This window comes from Helicoverpa zea, chromosome 23, assembly GCF_022581195.2.
Source record: "Helicoverpa zea isolate HzStark_Cry1AcR chromosome 23, ilHelZeax1.1, whole genome shotgun sequence".
In the NCBI taxonomy this organism is placed as follows: Eukaryota; Metazoa; Arthropoda; class Insecta; order Lepidoptera; family Noctuidae; genus Helicoverpa; species Helicoverpa zea.
In genome coordinates this window covers 5,400,979-5,419,315 of record NC_061474.1, presented here as the reverse complement: position 1 = coordinate 5,419,315, position 18,337 = coordinate 5,400,979, and the positions used below count along the sequence as shown (strand labels likewise).

General features: G+C 35.8%; 4 protein-coding genes across 4 annotated transcripts; 1 reads left to right on the top strand and 3 right to left on the bottom strand.

The window, feature by feature from the left end:
- Positions 1-407: 407 nt before the first annotated feature.
- Positions 408-4,060, bottom strand: LOC124642027. The gene is made up of 9 exons (XM_047180324.1): positions 4,012-4,060; positions 3,722-3,783; positions 3,105-3,333; positions 2,632-2,846; positions 2,215-2,463; positions 1,784-2,002; positions 1,421-1,632; positions 1,236-1,319; positions 408-1,140 (listed from the first exon to the last, which is right to left on the bottom strand). The coding sequence occupies exons 1-9, from the start codon at positions 4,058-4,060 to the stop codon at positions 408-410; spliced, it is 2,052 nt and encodes a 683-aa protein (XP_047036280.1).
- A 515-nt stretch (positions 4,061-4,575) lies between these two features.
- Positions 4,576-8,233, bottom strand: LOC124641708. The gene is made up of 8 exons (XM_047179875.1): positions 8,198-8,233; positions 7,632-7,860; positions 7,230-7,444; positions 6,567-6,809; positions 6,204-6,353; positions 5,542-5,738; positions 5,267-5,353; positions 4,576-4,888 (listed from the first exon to the last, which is right to left on the bottom strand). The coding sequence occupies exons 1-8, from the start codon at positions 8,231-8,233 to the stop codon at positions 4,576-4,578; spliced, it is 1,470 nt and encodes a 489-aa protein (XP_047035831.1).
- Positions 8,234-8,921: 688 nt separating this feature from the next.
- On the bottom strand, positions 8,922-12,239 carry LOC124642029. The gene is made up of 7 exons (XM_047180326.1): positions 12,188-12,239; positions 11,749-11,963; positions 11,409-11,657; positions 10,750-10,902; positions 10,146-10,333; positions 9,857-9,958; positions 8,922-9,614 (listed from the first exon to the last, which is right to left on the bottom strand). The coding sequence occupies exons 1-7, from the start codon at positions 12,222-12,224 to the stop codon at positions 9,041-9,043; spliced, it is 1,518 nt and encodes a 505-aa protein (XP_047036282.1). The 5' UTR covers positions 12,225-12,239; the 3' UTR covers positions 8,922-9,040.
- A 1,409-nt stretch (positions 12,240-13,648) lies between these two features.
- LOC124642073 lies at positions 13,649-17,323 on the top strand. The gene is made up of 9 exons (XM_047180371.1): positions 13,649-13,697; positions 13,839-13,900; positions 14,312-14,540; positions 14,692-14,912; positions 14,995-15,231; positions 15,387-15,458; positions 16,032-16,192; positions 16,564-16,662; positions 17,218-17,323. Exons 1-9 carry the CDS (start codon positions 13,649-13,651, stop codon positions 17,321-17,323), a joined length of 1,236 nt encoding a protein of 411 aa, XP_047036327.1.
- The last annotated feature ends 1,014 nt before the right edge of the window (positions 17,324-18,337 follow it).

Below are 18,337 nucleotides of genomic sequence, written 5' to 3'. Positions count from 1 at the left end.
AATAGTATAGCATCTTCAATATCGTAGTAAGCTTTATCAAGGAAATAAAACTCAAAATAATATTTGACCTACTTAGTTAGACCAGAATAGCTCGTATTTTTTAATATAAAGTATTTGTGAATCTTTTTCAGTCTATGTCGCATAATTTTCAGATCACTGATTATGCAATTACATAGGTATTTATGAATAATGAATTATAGGTATTTAGTAAGTATTACTAAAAGAGCTAACTATTATGATTTCCCTATAATAAAATCTTCATAAAATTTGAAGTAAAGCAATATACTATAATAGTACACAGACAATTTTATTTTAAATGAATGACAAAGTTGGGAAAAAGGTAAATAAATTGATGGTAGCATTGTTTTAAAGTATTTATTGATATCATTTAACAAATAACAAAAGCTTTAAGCGTTGCGAAGAGGACGCATTGGTCGCGCTTTAAGTTCCCCCGCATCAGAGTTAGACTGACTCTGCATAACGTTTGGATCATTCACTGCTGCTCCTAACGCAGGATTATTTAAAGGGGGTAGTGCGGGAGCAACATTCGTCCTTGCAGGCTTCGAAAAAATATCACTATGATACGGAATATTAGCAAATGGATCAAATGGATTGGTTTGTGCAGGTCTCCCAAACGCATTACTTTGAGCTGGATTTTGAGCTGGATTTACAAATGCAGTATTTTGAACTGGATTTCCAAATTCTGCATTTTGAGCTGATTTCAAAAAATCATTATTTTGAGCTGGACTTACAAATTCTGCATTTTGAGCTGATTTCAGAAATTCATCATTTTGAGCTGGATTTACAAATTCAGCATTTTGAGCTGATTTCAAAAATTCATCATTTTGAGCTGCCATGCTCCCTTCACTGTCTAATTTAGGTTTTGGTTTATTCTTATCACTTAATAGTGGAGGAGGCCCAATTCTAATATCAAGCCTATCTGTGTGTGGTTCAGTTCCTGCTTTTTTTTCTGGTTTATGTTTAGGTGGTCGTTTTTTTATTATTGGAAAGCCTATCTTTGGTTTAAATCTGTCGCTTAATGGATTGCTGGGATCAAGACGTTTATTCTTGGCCGTATTATTACGTGTAGCATACTTATCAACTCTTTTCTTTTTTCGTCCGAGTTCATTTTCTGCAGGCCTGCAATTATTTAAAATGCGATACAGTTCTATGTATGAGACAATATATTTTAGATACATTTCTTCTAACCAGTGTTTTTTTTTTAATTAACTTACCCATCCGGATGATCCCTCCATGAAACATAGGATTCAATTATATCAAAACCCTTTACGCTGGCAGGACTGTCACAAAGTTCTCGACTGTCGAAAGAGTTTAAGAATGATGCGATATCATAAATATTCCAAATCTCAAGCTTATTTACTTTAAAGTTTTTGAAATGCGAAAGAGGCCAGATACTTACGGGACGTGACTCAGATTTTGAACGGGTGCATTATTTTTACCTCTTGCCTTTTCATTCAAAACACAATCTATAAATGCGCCGTTACACATTGTGCTGGTATATAGGAAAGGTCCAACGCATTCATTATCTGCAGTTATTTTAAACACAGAAGCGATGCCAATCAGAACCTCTCTCCTCCCGACCCAAGTGACAAGTGGTCCGCCATGGTCATTCTGAGAAAGAAATCACCTATCCACTTTACTATACAATACAGTAACAGAGAACACACGAATTCATTTCGAATATACCACTACACTCTTTTGCACGAACACAATTATTGTTTTAGTATAAGAGTTTAATTCACGAAGTAGAAGACTTACTTACTTGACAAATGCCATTTCTTCTTCCGTTCACTTCATCACTCTCATCATTTCCATCTTCGAAATTAGTTCCATTATTATAATGGGTTTGGTTTGTGAAACCATGATCATTTGTTTCATTTAAGCTAGTCTGTCTGCGTGTGGCATCTTTTCCAGGATCTACTTCTAATACAACAGGATTATTTTCCATTGGATATTCCTCTTCAACGACTTCAACTTCACACTAAAAACGAAAGTCGATTTCTTTAAATATAATTTATTCTAATAAACTCAAGTGTGTAGGTAATTGTCTGTATCTTTTCGAAAAGTACTGTTTTACCGCCAACTTTGAATAGACGATTTTTTATTTTGATGATCCGTCAACTACATAGATAGATGATGATAATGACTATGATTAACCGGTTTATTTATCCAGTTAAATATAAAGTTACTTACAGAAGGTCCAGCAGCACCACTCAACCTTTGTTTAGACGTAACACAACCATCAGCTAAGGAGGGTTTTGTCTCAATGGGTGTCCCCTCATCATTTAGGTTACCGGGCAGCATTGAACATATCATATATTTATCTATAGTTTTTAACACTTCAGGATAGCTTGTATAAGCAGCTTTACATTCTTCTTTCTCCATTAACGATACTGGGGTGTAGTGAAGAGACTTTTGGTTGTAATTCATTTTATCACTTCGCTAGAAAAAGAGAAATGTAGATTAATGAAAGCTACGAGCTTGGTGTTCATTGCAATATACGAAACGAGACAACAGACAAAATATAAGTACGAAGAAAGGTAACAACATAAGTATACACATGTGTAAAAGTAACAAATGAGGGTGACAATAATTGTTTTCCTGAAGTACCTTTCGCCAATATTGCTTATGTCCCCACCCCATCACAATAGCATCAGTATTTGGCGCTTGACGTTTAACATCAAAATTTATAGTGATTATTTGCGGTACATAGGAGCACATTACTTGGAACCTAGCATCTTCTAAATTGTAAGGCGATTCCACTTTAACCAATGCTATGTCTATGTAAGACCACTTTTCTAATTCGTCGTAGGAAAATTCGTAGCCTGAAAATAAAGTTAAATGTTTTAATTATCAAATACCATGGTATCATGACGAATGGTAGGGCACGTTTTGGTGGGTCCCGGCTGCCCGTCGTACCCAAGGGTATCAGGTTGGTTGGGTAACTAAGATTAGACAATTAATAGCTGTAAAGCGCTGGTTCCAGCTACATCTGGTCATACTTGAAGCCGCCACAACATAGTTGGGAAAAGGTTCGGCAGATGATAATTTACTTTATATTAATTTCTCTGATAAGTACTTACTCACGGGGACGCACGTATAAACGATTCTTTTCCTCATAGTTTTGGTGCAGTCGTTGAAAGGTATAAACTTGTCGTTAACATATGTGTCGTATCCAGCTATAGCATACATGTATTTGACATCTTCAACGCAAGCTGCTGACGTTATGATAAACTCTTTGGTGACCAGAGCGCCGCCACAAATCCAAGAATCATACCTTCGATCTGACATTGTGGCTCTTACTAGATATACCTGGGGTCATCGGTATTATTATATGCATATGAAGATGGGGACAAAGATAAAGGGAAAAAAGTCATTTATTTAAAACCAGGTCAAGTCCGACTGTCTGCTACGGCGGCTGCTCTCATTTAAGGAGATCAACCATCTGCGGAGGACATATTATAGGGCACAAACATTTGTGTACACACAAGGACGCTACCAATTCCTTCGCACTCGTAACCCACTAATGAGACGGCAATCAGACAAGACCTGAGAGAGATTAGGCGCAGGACCGACATTTACGTGCTCATGCTCAATAAAGTAACCCACCCATGTTTTTACTTTAGGCATTTGTATTTTAGGGTCGGTCTTAGTAAACATTGGTAGTAAAAAATCTCCCGTCATTGCAGAATGAACTCACCACATAAGGTTTGTCAGATGTTACGATAGAACCATCAATTATTCTTCTTTGGCAATGACACTCTAAAATACAAAAATATGTAGCTATTACAATAGAATAGAATCATTAACATATATCAAAGACTCGAACAATTTCAACAATGTTACATGAGTTTAAAGAACTTTATTTCTCATAAGAACATAGTTCACTTAAAATGAGATTAACAACAAAAACTTATAACAAAATATATAGCGCTTAGCTTAACTATAAATAAACAGAGGGTACATCAGCACATGACACTGCTTACTTACCATGAAAATAAATTAATAACAACGCGAATTCCCATTTTATTACAACCATTTTTACGTCTATCCTTGATCATTATAAGTCTCGAAGTTTCAATTTGCCGGTATGCCGAATCAAAATGGCAAAATAAATGAATCAGGGTTTATTGTCTTACGTCATTACTTTTCTTATTTTGCAGTTTTATCACAGAAATTGATGCTTTCTCTGATTGCGAAAGGATTCTCCCTAAAGAGAGATGAAATGATCAAAATATATAAAAAAAAAAACAATAAATTATAATTTCATTTACTTGATTTCGGTAACTAAATCATCAATATACATGCACATTTACGTAAAAAAATACAATTAATGGAAATTGCTAAGAACACTGACAATGTGTAATAGAATAAAAATAAAACAAGTCATAACTTAACTATTTGACTTCTTTAATAAATTAATAATAGCTATCTTGTAAGTTGCCCTGGTAACTGGATTGAGTAAGATAATGATTATTATACCCAAGACCAATATAAAAAGGCCTTGCGGGCAGTTTAAAGTCGTCTGCCATCGAAGCTCCAAGAAGAAGAAGATTATGCTTGAGGTTCATAGTAAGGGTTCTGTGGTCGCATTGAGTATGTAGGCTCATCTAGATTTTCGAAGCCAGGTATCAGTCTATTTCCTTGGTATCTTGCTAAAGGTGGTTTATAATGTTCTGGGTAAGCTCCATAGTCATGGTACCTATTGCCACGTAAGCCGTTACTTCCATATTGAGGATGTGGAGTCACGCGTGACGAGTACTGTGGATTTTTGTAATTTTGAAATGTATTTGGATTCGGTTGATAATTATGTGGTACCACAGGGTTTGTCGGGATATTGTTGTGAGGCATTTCATTGTGTGCAGGACTGGAAAAAGGAAAATATATTAGATTATCTAAAATTATAATTGGTTAAAACAATTAACATTGTTGGATTGAATTCCATCCTGCTTGGATTGAAAAAATTCAACGCCGTTTTTAACGCCAATAATGAGCATTCACGTTGACCTTGAAGTGTAGCCACCCACTTTAACGCGGCGTGCCCACTATTGCAATAATTATCCCGATAGTGGGCATTGACGTTAAATGATAGTGTGGCCCCAGTACCTACTTCGAATTGACAAGAAACAATGCATGGTAACACGAAAACATTAGAAAAAAAAATTACTTGCAGTTCTAAGATTCAAGCTTGCAACGAACATTAATGTATGGGAACAACACTTTTCCGAAGACAAAAAACACTTACCCAGCTGGGTGATTTTTCCAAGATATGTGGTTTTTCACCATATCAAAGCCCTTTACGCTGGGCGGACTGTCGCAGAGCAGCATTCGCCTGTTCAGACAAAGATATTTAGAACTTTACCTCAATTCTATTTTAAACTAGCTTATCCCGCGTATCGTTTAAACCTTCCATAGACCTTTACAAACATTTTAAAACCAAAAGAAGATAAATCGGTCTAGCCCTTCTCGAGTTTTAGTGAGACTAACGAACAGCAATAAAAGAAAGGAAAGCATGCTAACCGTGACTTTCGTTTCTTATTTTGCTGATCAATGTCAGCGTTTAAAACACAATCCAAGAACGCTCCATTACATTGTGTGCTTGTATATAGGAAGGGTCCAATGCATTCACTAGCTTCATTTATTTTGAAAACTGATGCAACACCTATGACTACTTCTCTTGTGCCGACCCAAGTGACGAGTGGTCCGCCGTGGTCGTTCTGTGGACAGAAGTGAAGAAATAGGTCAAAGAGCCACCCAGGAATCATATCTAGATGACAAAGAATCTGTCAATAAAATAGGTAATGGGCATTGATGTTAAACGTTAGTGTGGCCCCAGCCTAGTCGTGGTGGCCTAGTGGGTAAAGAACTAACCTCTCTTGTATGAGTGTGTGGGTTCGATTTCAGGTCAGGCAAGTACCAATATAACTTTTCTAAGTTTGTATGTACTTTCTAAGTATACCTTAGACACCCATGGCTGATAAAAAGGTGAAGGAAAACATCTTGAGGAAACCGAAACTATGTAGTCTGAAATCACCCGCATTGAGCAAGCGTGGTGATTAACGTTCAATCCTTCTCCGTGTGAGAGGAGGCCTGTGCCCAGCAGTGGGACGATAAAAAGGCTGCAACAGTAACAGTAACAACCGGTACAGCACACCCGATATATACTATACATACCCACGTACCTGACAGATTCCACTCCGCCTAGTGCGATTGAATCTCCTTTCTCGAGCAGCTTTCTTAATGTATTCGTATGTAGTATAGTTATAGTATGTTCTATTGTCGTTCGAAATGTCTCTTCGTGAAAATTGATTCGCATCATTCTGCTCTTCACACTGAAATAAAGGAATTAATTTCTAGTTTTCTAGGGATACCGACAAGAGGTTGGAGTGGTACCACTAGGGACACATCTCAGGTAATCCATTTCCTCAGATGTAAATCTGACTTCAAATCTATAGAAACGGATTGCTAAGTCGCAGGATAGAAAAATAAAAAAAAGTTTTCTAGGGACGTCTGCTGCAATAACGGGTTAAAAATAAATCACTTACATCTTCACCCTCACGACCTGCTTTTTGTGTTCCGGTACATCCTTCTGCAGTGGGCAGAGACTTTACTATTGGATCACCCTTATCATTTAAATTGCCTTCTTCTAAAGTACATATCATATACTGCTCTATAATATACGTCATGTTTGGATAAACTTCATAAGACTTCATGCAGTCCCGCTTATCCATCACTAAGGTTGGTGCGTATTCAATCTTTTCGGCGTTGTAATTTATAATGTCTCCGTGCTGGAAGCAAAGTTTGCATTGAGACTCTCAGATATACTAATGACCTGACTATTATTGTGTGACCTATAAAGTTAGAGTTGTAACACTCTTCGAATCACGGTCTAACTACTACTGATACGAATATCAGTACCCAGTTGACGACAGTGGACCGACTAATTCGACTCCAAGATTCCAACAGAGTAAAGAAAAGCTGCACTTGAAGTCATACTACAATTTTATAACAGAACTAGCTTCTCCAGCGGTTTCACCTGCATCCCGTGGGAACCTCTGCATGAATCCAGATAAAAAGTAACCTATAGCCTTCCTCGATAAATAGGCTATCTGACACAAAAATAAATTTTCAAATCGGACCAGTATATCCCGAGATTAGCGCGTCCAAACAAACAAGTAAGTTTAGATAATCATGGTTGAAATCTTTACCTTTCGCCACAGTAAGTCATGCCCCCATCCCAAAACGATGGCATCTATATCAGCCATTTGATATTTAGGATCATAATTAATAGGTATTGTAGTCGGAATATATGAACAGATTTCTGTATAAGTGGTGTCTGTGAAATCATAAGGTGATTCCACTTTTACCAATGCGATGTCTATATATGACCACTTTTCTAGCAGATCAAAGTCAAAATTGTAAGCTGAAAAAGAGTAGCTTTAAATAATAAAAGATTAGGTACAAAACACAAGAGATATATTTTTGTAATTTTGTGTTGAGTGTGAAAGGCCTGGTCACACGGTGAACACTTAATATCCTAGATGTACTAGATACTGCATAAGTTAGTAAAGACTAATCTAGGCGAATACTGACGAACTATACGTACTTACATACGGGAACACAGGTGAAAATCACTTTCTTTTTCATCTTTTTTGTACACTCATCTTTTTCAATATCTTCGTCGATGACATATTTGTCGTATCCAGCAATGGCATACAAATAGTTTACGTCGGATACGCATGCAGCTGACGTCAGGATAAAATCCTTGGTTACTAGAGCACCGCCACATAGCCAGAAGTCATAATTCCTTTTAGATATTTCTGCTTTCGTTAAATATACCTGGAGGTAAAATATTCATATTGGTTTAAAGTACTAGTCTCTCAAGAAAAAGACTGGGGGTTCGAATCCCTGTCAGGCAAGTACCAAAGATAGAGTTATCAAAGTTATAAGTATATACTTTCATATAAGGTATATCCACGGAGGAGAAGTTTCTCCTCCGTGGGTATATCTCTCACATCCTATACTGAGTAGGAAAAGGTTAGGATAAACATCGGAAATTGCAACAGTTCCCATGTGTAGAATCCAGTACTACATTTATACGTTTTTAATAGGAACGTTTTCGTCATGATTGATTATGAAGTAGTATCAAACAATTATGAAACGTGAAATAACTTACAACGTATGGTTTGGGCGATGAAGTAGTTAAATTCATGCCTTCTTCAATTCTTCTTTGACAATAACACACTAAAACCAAATAGGGATGGAAGAAATAAATGTATTTTTTCACACGAATAATAAGAGCTTCATTACTCAATTGGATTAATCATCTACTTACCTTTACAAAATATAAAAATAAAAAATAACAAAAGCTCCAATGTATTTGTGAATACAAACATCGTGACTTACACCTCGTCTCTTTAAAAACACGTAACAAAATAAATTATGATTTGATTGGCTAACGAAGTAATTGAGTGTATCTGAATTATTACTTTTTATTGTTTTAAATTATTTCTCAATGTTCCGATAAGCTTATCTATAGTATAAGTTTCAACTTTATCTATTTCTGCTGCTGCTTTCATGATATGAAAAATATTGTATGAATTTTAGCTTTCGTTACTTGAACTTTGAACGTCCTGAGTTTATAGCAAGAATCATGTGAGGATTGGCTTTTATTCGGAAATCCCACGTTCGGATAACCCTCATAATCATTTAAAAAATGGCAAACCTTACTACTATACCATACAAGGCAGATTTGATATTTGTGCCCCAAATACAGGCAAAAGTTTACGATGAGTTGAAAGCCACCGACAGAAATAAACAAGAATTTGTGAAAAAATATTTACATTTTAAGCTACATTTTAATATTAACAACAAAATAAATATCTACTGAGTAATAAAGTATAAATGACCCCTAATCCGCGTTGAGGAAGTGTGGTGTAACGCTCCTTAATTCTGGCTTAACTGTCCCACAGCAGGGCTTGACGAAAGTGGGACTGCCAAATGTGATGACGACGATGACTCAATTTCGTAACGGCCGCAGAGCTCGCATTGGAAAAGGATTTTTCGGTGGTACTTTTTGTGGAGCTCGATTCGCTGGATGCCAACCGGTTCCTGGGTACACTTTTCCTCCTGGCGCCTTTGGTGGGACCATAACATTTATTCCCCGAGGATTCCGAGTTGTGTATCTTATATTCGCTGGATAATAGTTCGTTCCTGTATATCTGACATTGGCTGGTGGATTCCAAGAATTGGATTGTTGATTCCCATAATTCAGTGGTGGGTTTCTCACAGTATGTGGAGGGTTCCTCACATTTGGTGGTGGGATTCCCATGCTTTGTGGAGGTTGATTATACTGAGGATACTCTTGTTTCGGAGGATACTCTTCCTTCTTAGGATACCTATCAACTTTTGGCGGATTCCTAAACATATCGAAATGATATCCTACATTATGTTCACGTAATGCTGATAATTTGTGATGCATTTCATTTGATTCATAATCTGATTGACCGTCGCTCTGCGCGTTTGCTCCAGCTGAGTACTTATTGAAAGGCTTTGGAATTGAAGCCCTGCCAACTCTTTCATTGTCTGCAGGTCTGGAAAAATAATTTGAATCATATTCACGTAGAAAAGATGAAGATAAAAGATACAAGGTAAAAAGAAGGAATGTAATCTTAAGAATCGCGAGATGGGTAGCTCTAAACATTGTTAAACGAAGTTTGTATCAATAAATAATAGGGGGTCGGCACATATATAATTGTTATAAAGTAATGTTAATTTAAACTTTATTTTGGTAGACAGAGATTTGTTAAGTCAGTTCACATGGTAAATAACTTACCCTGCAGGGTGGTCTTTCCATGATATGTATTTTTCGACAGTGTCATATCCTCTCTCACTCGGTGGTCTGTCACACATATCGTTCCGTCGACTCCGTCGGCTTCTTGAAAAATAAATATTTTTAATTTATTTTTAGTTAAACAACTATGTTCTGGAAAGGCACATGAGAAGTCATCGTCAAACTTTACTAGGATTATTGGAACTTTTGTACCTCTATAATTTATCTTTATGCTTTTAATCATTTGTAAGCCTCAATTTGAGGGCACTATACAATTACCAATAAAACTTACGTTTTCTTCATGTCTGGTAAAGATTCGGAGACCAGTATACATTCTAAGAATGCTCCTACACAAAGAGTACTGGTGTACAAGTAGGGTCCCATACATTCCAACTCATCAGAAACCTTGAATACCGATGCTATGCCAATGAGGATTTCACGTGCACCTGCCCAGGTGACTAGTGGCCCTCCATGGTCATTCTATAAAATTACAAAGAATAGCAATCAATTGACAAAATAATTTTGAAAGATTGGGCAATATGGCGGTAAGAGAAATGAGTGAAGAGACAGCAGAGGAGTACATAATAATAAAAATTTTTGATCCTCAATTCTATTTACCTCTTCTTCGGAGAAATATTTTGAAGACACCCTTACCAGTTTATTAGCAGGAACTTATTAGTGAGCACGATAAATAAGATGTTACGTTTAAGATAAATGATGCAACCAGTAGTGTGTCTGATGACGGGTATGATTGGTAAACTTTTAATACCTACACTGAGCTATAAACAGATGGGGTAAATAGACCCTGTATTTTGTCTGATATTCCTCATTCCCAAAAAAAAACTACTGAGATTAATAAAGAAACATCCAAAACTAAAAATTGTGTTTTTAAGTACCTGACAAATTCCAGATCTTCTAGGATCGTCTATCATGTCTAGTAAATATGTGTCGTTTAGAACTTCAGTCGAAGAACCGTTAATTTGCTTGAGCTTTTTGGCGCTTCTCCGGCCATCTTCATCCGAAACGTCCTCTGTACTCGGTAGTTCACACTAAATAGGGAGCTAATTTAATTTTAATGTATATCTATTGCATACGTACTACTCGGGTCGAAATCGCTTTGTGGGTTTTAGTAACTTTCACAAAGCAGCCCGGAGCTTGAAAGTTGGTCATTGATACATCGTGCATCGGAGTGCACATTAAAATCGGTCCCTCGCCTGATTTCTCTCCGTTCGTGTCGGATTAACGTTCCATCGGGCTATGAGAGTGAAGGAATAGTGAGTGCAACCTGTATCTGCGCGAATGCTTGTACACTGTTATATGTCCTGCGCAGTTGGTTAATCTCATTAGGTACCTATATGACGACAGCCGCTCTAGCCGATAATTCGCTAGGAGTATCATTATCACTACTACACTGCAGACAAGTTCTAAGTAGATAATAATCCTGTGTCTATCATTTTAATGAAACCAAGAAATATTTTAAGATTTTCAAAAATACACAGTATTTAAGTTAACTTTCTGATGAATGTGGAGTTTTTCATCGAAAATCGATGCTTACCGATACACCTTCAAAGCCTAAAACCTTTTGTTGCTTGGAGGTACACCCATTTTCTACCGGCAAACTCTTCTGAATAGTGTTGCCCCCATCATCTATATTTCCTTTTCCTAGAGAACAAATCATATATCGATCGATGACGTCACTCATGTTCTTGTAATCTTCGTAATGTTGATTGCATTCAGTTTTATTCAGTAACAACGTTGGAGCATATCTTAAAAATTCTGAATTGTAGTTGGTGTTGTCACCTGGCTGAAAGTAAAGTAGGTTATAAAGACTTGCCTTCTGTTATGACAGTTTCATTAACATTTCTTTTAGTTTATACTATACTTAGCAACGTTACCTTTCGCCATTTTTCTTTGTGTCCCCATCCCAACACAAGAGCATCAGTGCCAGGCTCCTGATATTTCAATTCATAGTTGATGGGTATAGTCGTTGGTTTGTACGAACACAACGTTTCATAGTTGGTATCGTTAAAATTAAACGGTGATTCAACCCTCACTAGAGCCACGTCTATATGCGACCAGTAATCTAGTTCACCGTATTTCAACTCGTAGTCTGGAATAATATCATTTTTTAAGTTCTTTGCAATCTATTTCAAGGGATAATCTGAATTCTAAAAAGTTTGACAACAATGGAAATCTGGACTGTGTCTGTGTAAATTATAGCTAAAGCCTATTATAGATTAAGACCTCGTTCAACGAGTGCTATACAGTCCGTCCTTAGGGTTTAGTCATCTTAACCTTAACTAATTGATGGCAAAGAAAAATAAATTGAATTACGTTTAGGTGAACAAGTATAAATGATTTTCTTTTTCATTTTTGAGGTACACTTATCAGTCTCCAGCTCGCTATCCTGAACGTATTTTTTGTACCCTGCCACAACGTATAGGTAATCCACATCATGGACGCATGCCGCTGAAGTTATCACAAATTCACTGCTGACTATAGCGCCCCCACATAGCCAGTAGTCATATGCAACTAGAGATATTGGTGCCTTCACTAAATATACCTGAAATATATTTTCAACTTTATACAGTTCCGTTACAACCTAATTTTGCAAAGCTCAACTCTGAGAAGGTGTAAAACTTACCACGTATGTCTTGCTTTCCACAACTTCTACACCATCTTTGATTCTTCTTTGGCACTGCGACACTAAGAAAAAACAGAACTTTTTAAGATGTTGTTTTGAAAACTTGTTCTTTTATTAAAAAAAAAAAACTAAGTGGTTTATTTTCAACAAGGAAATAAATGTTGTTGAATTTAAATGTAAGCAGCTGTGTAACACTATCTCCTAGAGATACATTTTATAAGTTTATTCAAGGATGCAACTTGGCTCCTTACCGTAAATAATCATAAAAAATATCAGTAACTCTATGTCTTTGGCAAACATTTTAAAATCTAGCCTTGATTGATTGCGAACTACGTGGCCAAATAAATTATAGTTTGACGGAATGGAACGGAATAATTGAATAGCAATGATTATTTCTTTATGGAATTTTCATTATTTTGTAGCCTTTTCGTGAAATTAATCTTAATTTTGCTGTTTTTTTATTTTCTTTTCAGGACATTTTAGCAAACCATTTTAAAAACCAACGGCAGGTACTTTTTTGAAACTTTAAAATAAAGTTACTCTCAAAAATATGTGGATTCTGCTATGAACAAGATAATTATGAAAGTTTATAGATTGATAGTAAGATTTCCTTTCTTCTTTTAAAATTATAAAAATAAATTAATTGCGATAACCACATTCACAAGATCATTGAAAAATGTATGAGCATTTTTTTAGGTATTATTTTAGACACTATCAACGCAACTATCTCAATTTACCAGCATATTGGACTCGAGATTGAACCTAGCGGCATACCCCTGAATATAAGTCAAATCGTTTACGTTCTAAGTACCCTTTTCTTTAAACGTAATCAAAGTCACCCCATTAGGGATCATTTCGCTATATAGGGACACCTTGCTTTGAAAAAAGTAAATAGGTAGGTACCAAAATATTCAGCGTGTATAAAATATACATGCAATCAAACGCCTAAGTGAGCTCACAATTATTGTGTTAGCGTTAGGATCAGAAAATGTTGATTTTGGATAAATTTTAAACTTTAAGTATTGGTTTTCTTTTTTTAATGGAATCTTCTTTCATTTCAGCTGTAACGCTTTAATGGCATTCATGTAATCCAATATGGATTCATAAAATATGTTTTCAATTTTCTCCTACGACATTCAAATGAAATAATTATGTTTTCTTTATTTACGTGCGCCTTATTTCTTCCATGTTTGATAAAATGTGAGTTGCTTTGTGAGATGTTACTTAAATTCCATAAACAGAATCCTGTCCAGTTTCTTAAATGATTTCAAGGTTTATGCTAATAAAACTAGGTATTTGGTTTTAAAAATCCGTCTCATTATCATTCGTTTGCTGTTTTAGTGACACACTGTGAACGCAGAATTGTTAACGGGACTTTGGCCATTGGTGAACCTAGGTATCTGGTTAGTCACTTTTATTGTTTTGTTTTAATAGTAACTTCTTTAATAGTAATAGGTAATATTGCCATTTTAACATGTATTTAATACATTGTCATCGGCAGGTGCCATAGTTCCCGTAGTTTCCCCATTCCTAGTCCATTAGCATCCCATCACAATAGCCTAAGTAGTTTTCATCCATAGTTAGCAATAGTTTAGCACAGAACCGGGGATTGTCCTTGGGTACATTTCTATAGTGTATACAGCGATAATCGTCGGTTTTGTGTCACCATTTCATTAAAGTTGTCTCAAAAGGGCTTCAGCGTGTTGGCTTCGGCCCCACGTTCGCCTCCCAAAAATCCGGGACTCTATAGTCCCGAGATCTGGAAGAGACATACATATAATAGGTAATATTAATTACAAAAATCTATTTTGCAGGCATACTTTGTAAAAGCTCCACAATCAATGAAAAAGTACATGGGATGGATATGCGGAGGTTGCATAATTCATCCATTGTATATATTAACTTCGTCTGCATGCCTCGTAGATGTGAAACATGTCTATGCTATCGTTGGCTACAAGAAATATGTTCGAAGTGAAGACATAGACAAAGATGAATGTACTAAACGCATCAAAAAGAGAGTTATTTCTAATTCTTTTCAAAAAGGTTTGTATTTGTATAAGGAAGACTTTTTACCGCATTCAGTTTGGCAAAGCAACTGTGCAATCGGTGTTTGAGTTGGTATTTGGTATCATAACGCAGGTCCTTACCAGATAAAACATACTATTTATAAAACCTATATAATTATGATTTCCAGAATATAGACAAAAATCAAGCGATCCAGGGCCACACAAGTGGAATTACAGAGACATAAGTGTAGCTAGAGTGGAATCACCGTTCAATTTCAGGGATCCAGTCTACACAAAATACTGTTCTTATTTCCCGGCATCTGTAAAAGTTAACTTCAATAGAGTTTTTGAACAACCTGGGACGGAAGCTGTCACTTTTGGATGGGGTCACAGACATTATTTTCGATTGGTTTGTATACGTCCTATTTTCTAGTGCCTAGCAATCCAAGAAAATCTTACGCCTACTTGATAAATATTTTTATACATTTAAGGAAGAAGACTTAAAAGATCATAATGAAGAATACGTGAACTATGCATCAACTGTAGTTATTGATAAGGAACTTTGTAAAACTCTACTAATAGGACATTCTGAAATGAAAGTGCATGTGCATAATTATCTCTTATGTGCCTCTGGAAACGGGAGTCTGGATGAAGGAGGAAAATTTGCTACTTCCTCTATTGGACCCCTAAATAAAACAAAACATGAAAATCTAAAACAGGATAAAGCAGTAAGTTGTGTTAACTCTTTATATCATATTAAACTATCCATTGCCGGTGGGTTAACCCACTTGTAATACTACAAAATAAGATACAAACGAATTTCAATTTAGCAAAACGACTACTTGTTAATACTTTTCACTATAAAGTTATTGCATCTTTTTAGTTACATTCGAGAGCTACTTTAGATTACTTCAAAGGCCAAATCAAGAACTACAGAAAACATGGGCCATGTCAGGTTTGTGTATTTGAATGTTTTATGTAAATTCTAAGATTAAACATGAGGCAAATCATAACTTTGATATGCTTAAGAACTGCAATATGAATCTGCCTTGACTCATAGATATCTTATGAATGCAAATTATAGATCCTGCAAGACTTTAAATTTTCGCAACAAGGTCCACCATCCTACTCTATTTTTATTCTTCTTCGGGTAGCTCTCCACTACTCGGGATTAGATGTCAGCACAGCGATATATCTTGTGTCAACTGAAACATGTAATCTTCACCTTGGTTTCTAACATCGTGTGCTTGATGTTCATTCTTTTTAACATGCTTATTATTAGCTTCACTTGCAACTATGTAGGAATGAAAGAAAATCTTAGAATCTTAATTTGACCCACTTCCCGGTCTTCGATTATGATTAAATTTTGCACACGTTCTGAGTTCTGATGGCAGTGCATGACCTGTTAAGAAACGTCATTACAAATCCAATTAATAAAAAAAAAATAATGCGTGTTTTTTTGTTTTTAAAAACTATCACTTTTTATGTTAATATTTATTTATCAAAGTCTACTCTTGCTTTTCTAAAGAATGATCACGGTGGTCCCCTAATCACTTGGATTGGGGGTCGGGAGTACGTGATTGGTGTCGCCTGTGGGTTTCAAGTGAACGGCCAGATGGAATGCGTGGGTCCTTACCTCTACACAAGCACGTTTAGCAACGGAGAATTTATCTACTGCATGTTACGCTAGTGAGTTTACATTTTAGTTTTCTGATAAGTGCTCATTTAGTTTTTCAAGTCATCATCTCCCAAGCCTTTTCCCAACTACATATATTGGGGTCGGCTTCCAGTCTAACCGGATGCAGCTGAATACCAGTGTTTGACAAGGAGCAACTGTCATAATGTAATTCATATTACCCAGATTCAACATTCAAGAGTCTTAATTTAAGTCCTAAAAAAGTATTTTTGTCGCAGAAGTTAAAGTACCTTACTTTGACAAAAAAATAAAAGTGTTTGAGCAGTGAACATTTTTGGCAGTCATCTTTTCGATAGTCGGTACTTTAAGCAGCAGTATGATATGATCTTGACCTGAATTAAGATAATGTTTGATTATTTCTCAGTACCAGACGTTCAAGACTTTGCGACATAGCACCTGAACAAAAAGGTTATCAAATAGTCGAAGAAGAAATTATATGGCCGGATACTTATATCGTTAAAAGGTGAAACTAACTAATCCAAAAGCTGACGCTTGAACCTTTTGCTTCCAGTACTATAGTTCTGTGTGTATTACTACTCCTAGCTGCAGTACTGGAGACAATAAACGTTTATTCTATTCTATTCTATCCTTATCGTTATTATATTATATTAAAACTTCGACCAAAACTGAATTACTTAATCTTTGAACAATACTTAATTGGGCAATAAGGTGTATTTAAGCATTAATAGTAAGTAAGTACTTGTATTGGATTTTAATTGCTCATAACCTCTCTAAGTGGATTCAGCAATTCACGGTAGGAAAGAACTTGTTTATTTCAGTTGACAATCTTATTTTAAATTAATATTATAAAGAACATTTATATTTGCCTGTAAAGACCCTGAAGCCAATGAACCGATTTGTTTTTTTTTCACTATTGGGAAGCTACAAGCTACACTATCCCCGGGTGAGAAACATAGATAGAAAATGTAAATTTTATCCGGAAGCGGGAAGAAGTTCCCCTGGGGCGCTGTGAAACCGCAAAAGTAGCAGGAATGTATTAATACCTTTTCTTTTGCAGTCGGAATAACACCACAACGACTATGAAGCATGAAATTAAGGGAAATATAACCAAAACCACGCTGAAACCTGAAAAAGTTTTATTGACTGAAAATGTAAGAGTGTAAAATTTTGAAAAAATAAATCATTTACATTGTTTTATTCCATTTACATTTAATTATATATTTAAACCAAGAGTTTTTTGTATTCGATTGAAAAATATTCCTAATTTGGCATACATATTTCCAATCATCCAAAAAAAGCTTTTAAAGTTATATTAATTTTAAACTCTAAACAGACCTTGGTGAAATACTATGAAACATAAATGAAACATGAAATGGTAAGCTCGGCTAGGCTACAACATACAGAAATACCTTTAATTGAATACGTATTACTTAAATTCAAAATCATTTTATTAATTCATCATCATTATGCCCTGTCCGTACTGTTACAGCCTTTTTTATCGTCCCACTGCTGGGCACAGGCCTCGTCTCACACGGAGAAGGATTGAGCATTCATTCCCTGTCCTTATAAAAGTTTTTTTTTAGAATTAGTGCAGTCCTTCTTCCATACCTTCCTATCTGTTCACAAGTAATACTCTTTACTGTCATATCGTCTTTCAAACAATACATCCAACGTTTTATTGCCATACTAGCTTCTGCCAGCGGTTTCACCCGCATCCCGTGGAAACTTCTGCACGACCCTGGACAAAAAGCATATAATCTTCTTCAGAAGCTGACCCCAACATAGTTGGGGAAAAAGACTCGAAGGATGATGAACCTTTCATGGGCTACCTCACACTGAAATATTTTTTCACATTGGACCTGTAGTTCCTAAGCACGTTCTAGCAAACAAACTTCAGATTTATAATATTAGTATCGATAAACGATGGAAGGATTGTGGTCGTCCTCTTCCGTTTAAAAAAATTGAGTCAACCACAATATAGGTAACAAAAAATATATCCCGAAAGTTTATTGTAATTATTTGAATTGCAATCAAAAGAGCATAAAACTATGAAAGAAAAGTTTTGTATGAGTATGTGATATGTATTTGCAATCGAGTATTTTATTTGTTAAATCAATTCAACGGTTGATCGCTCCCTCGAAATTGAGCTTGTAAATAAATTTAATGGAAAAATGAAT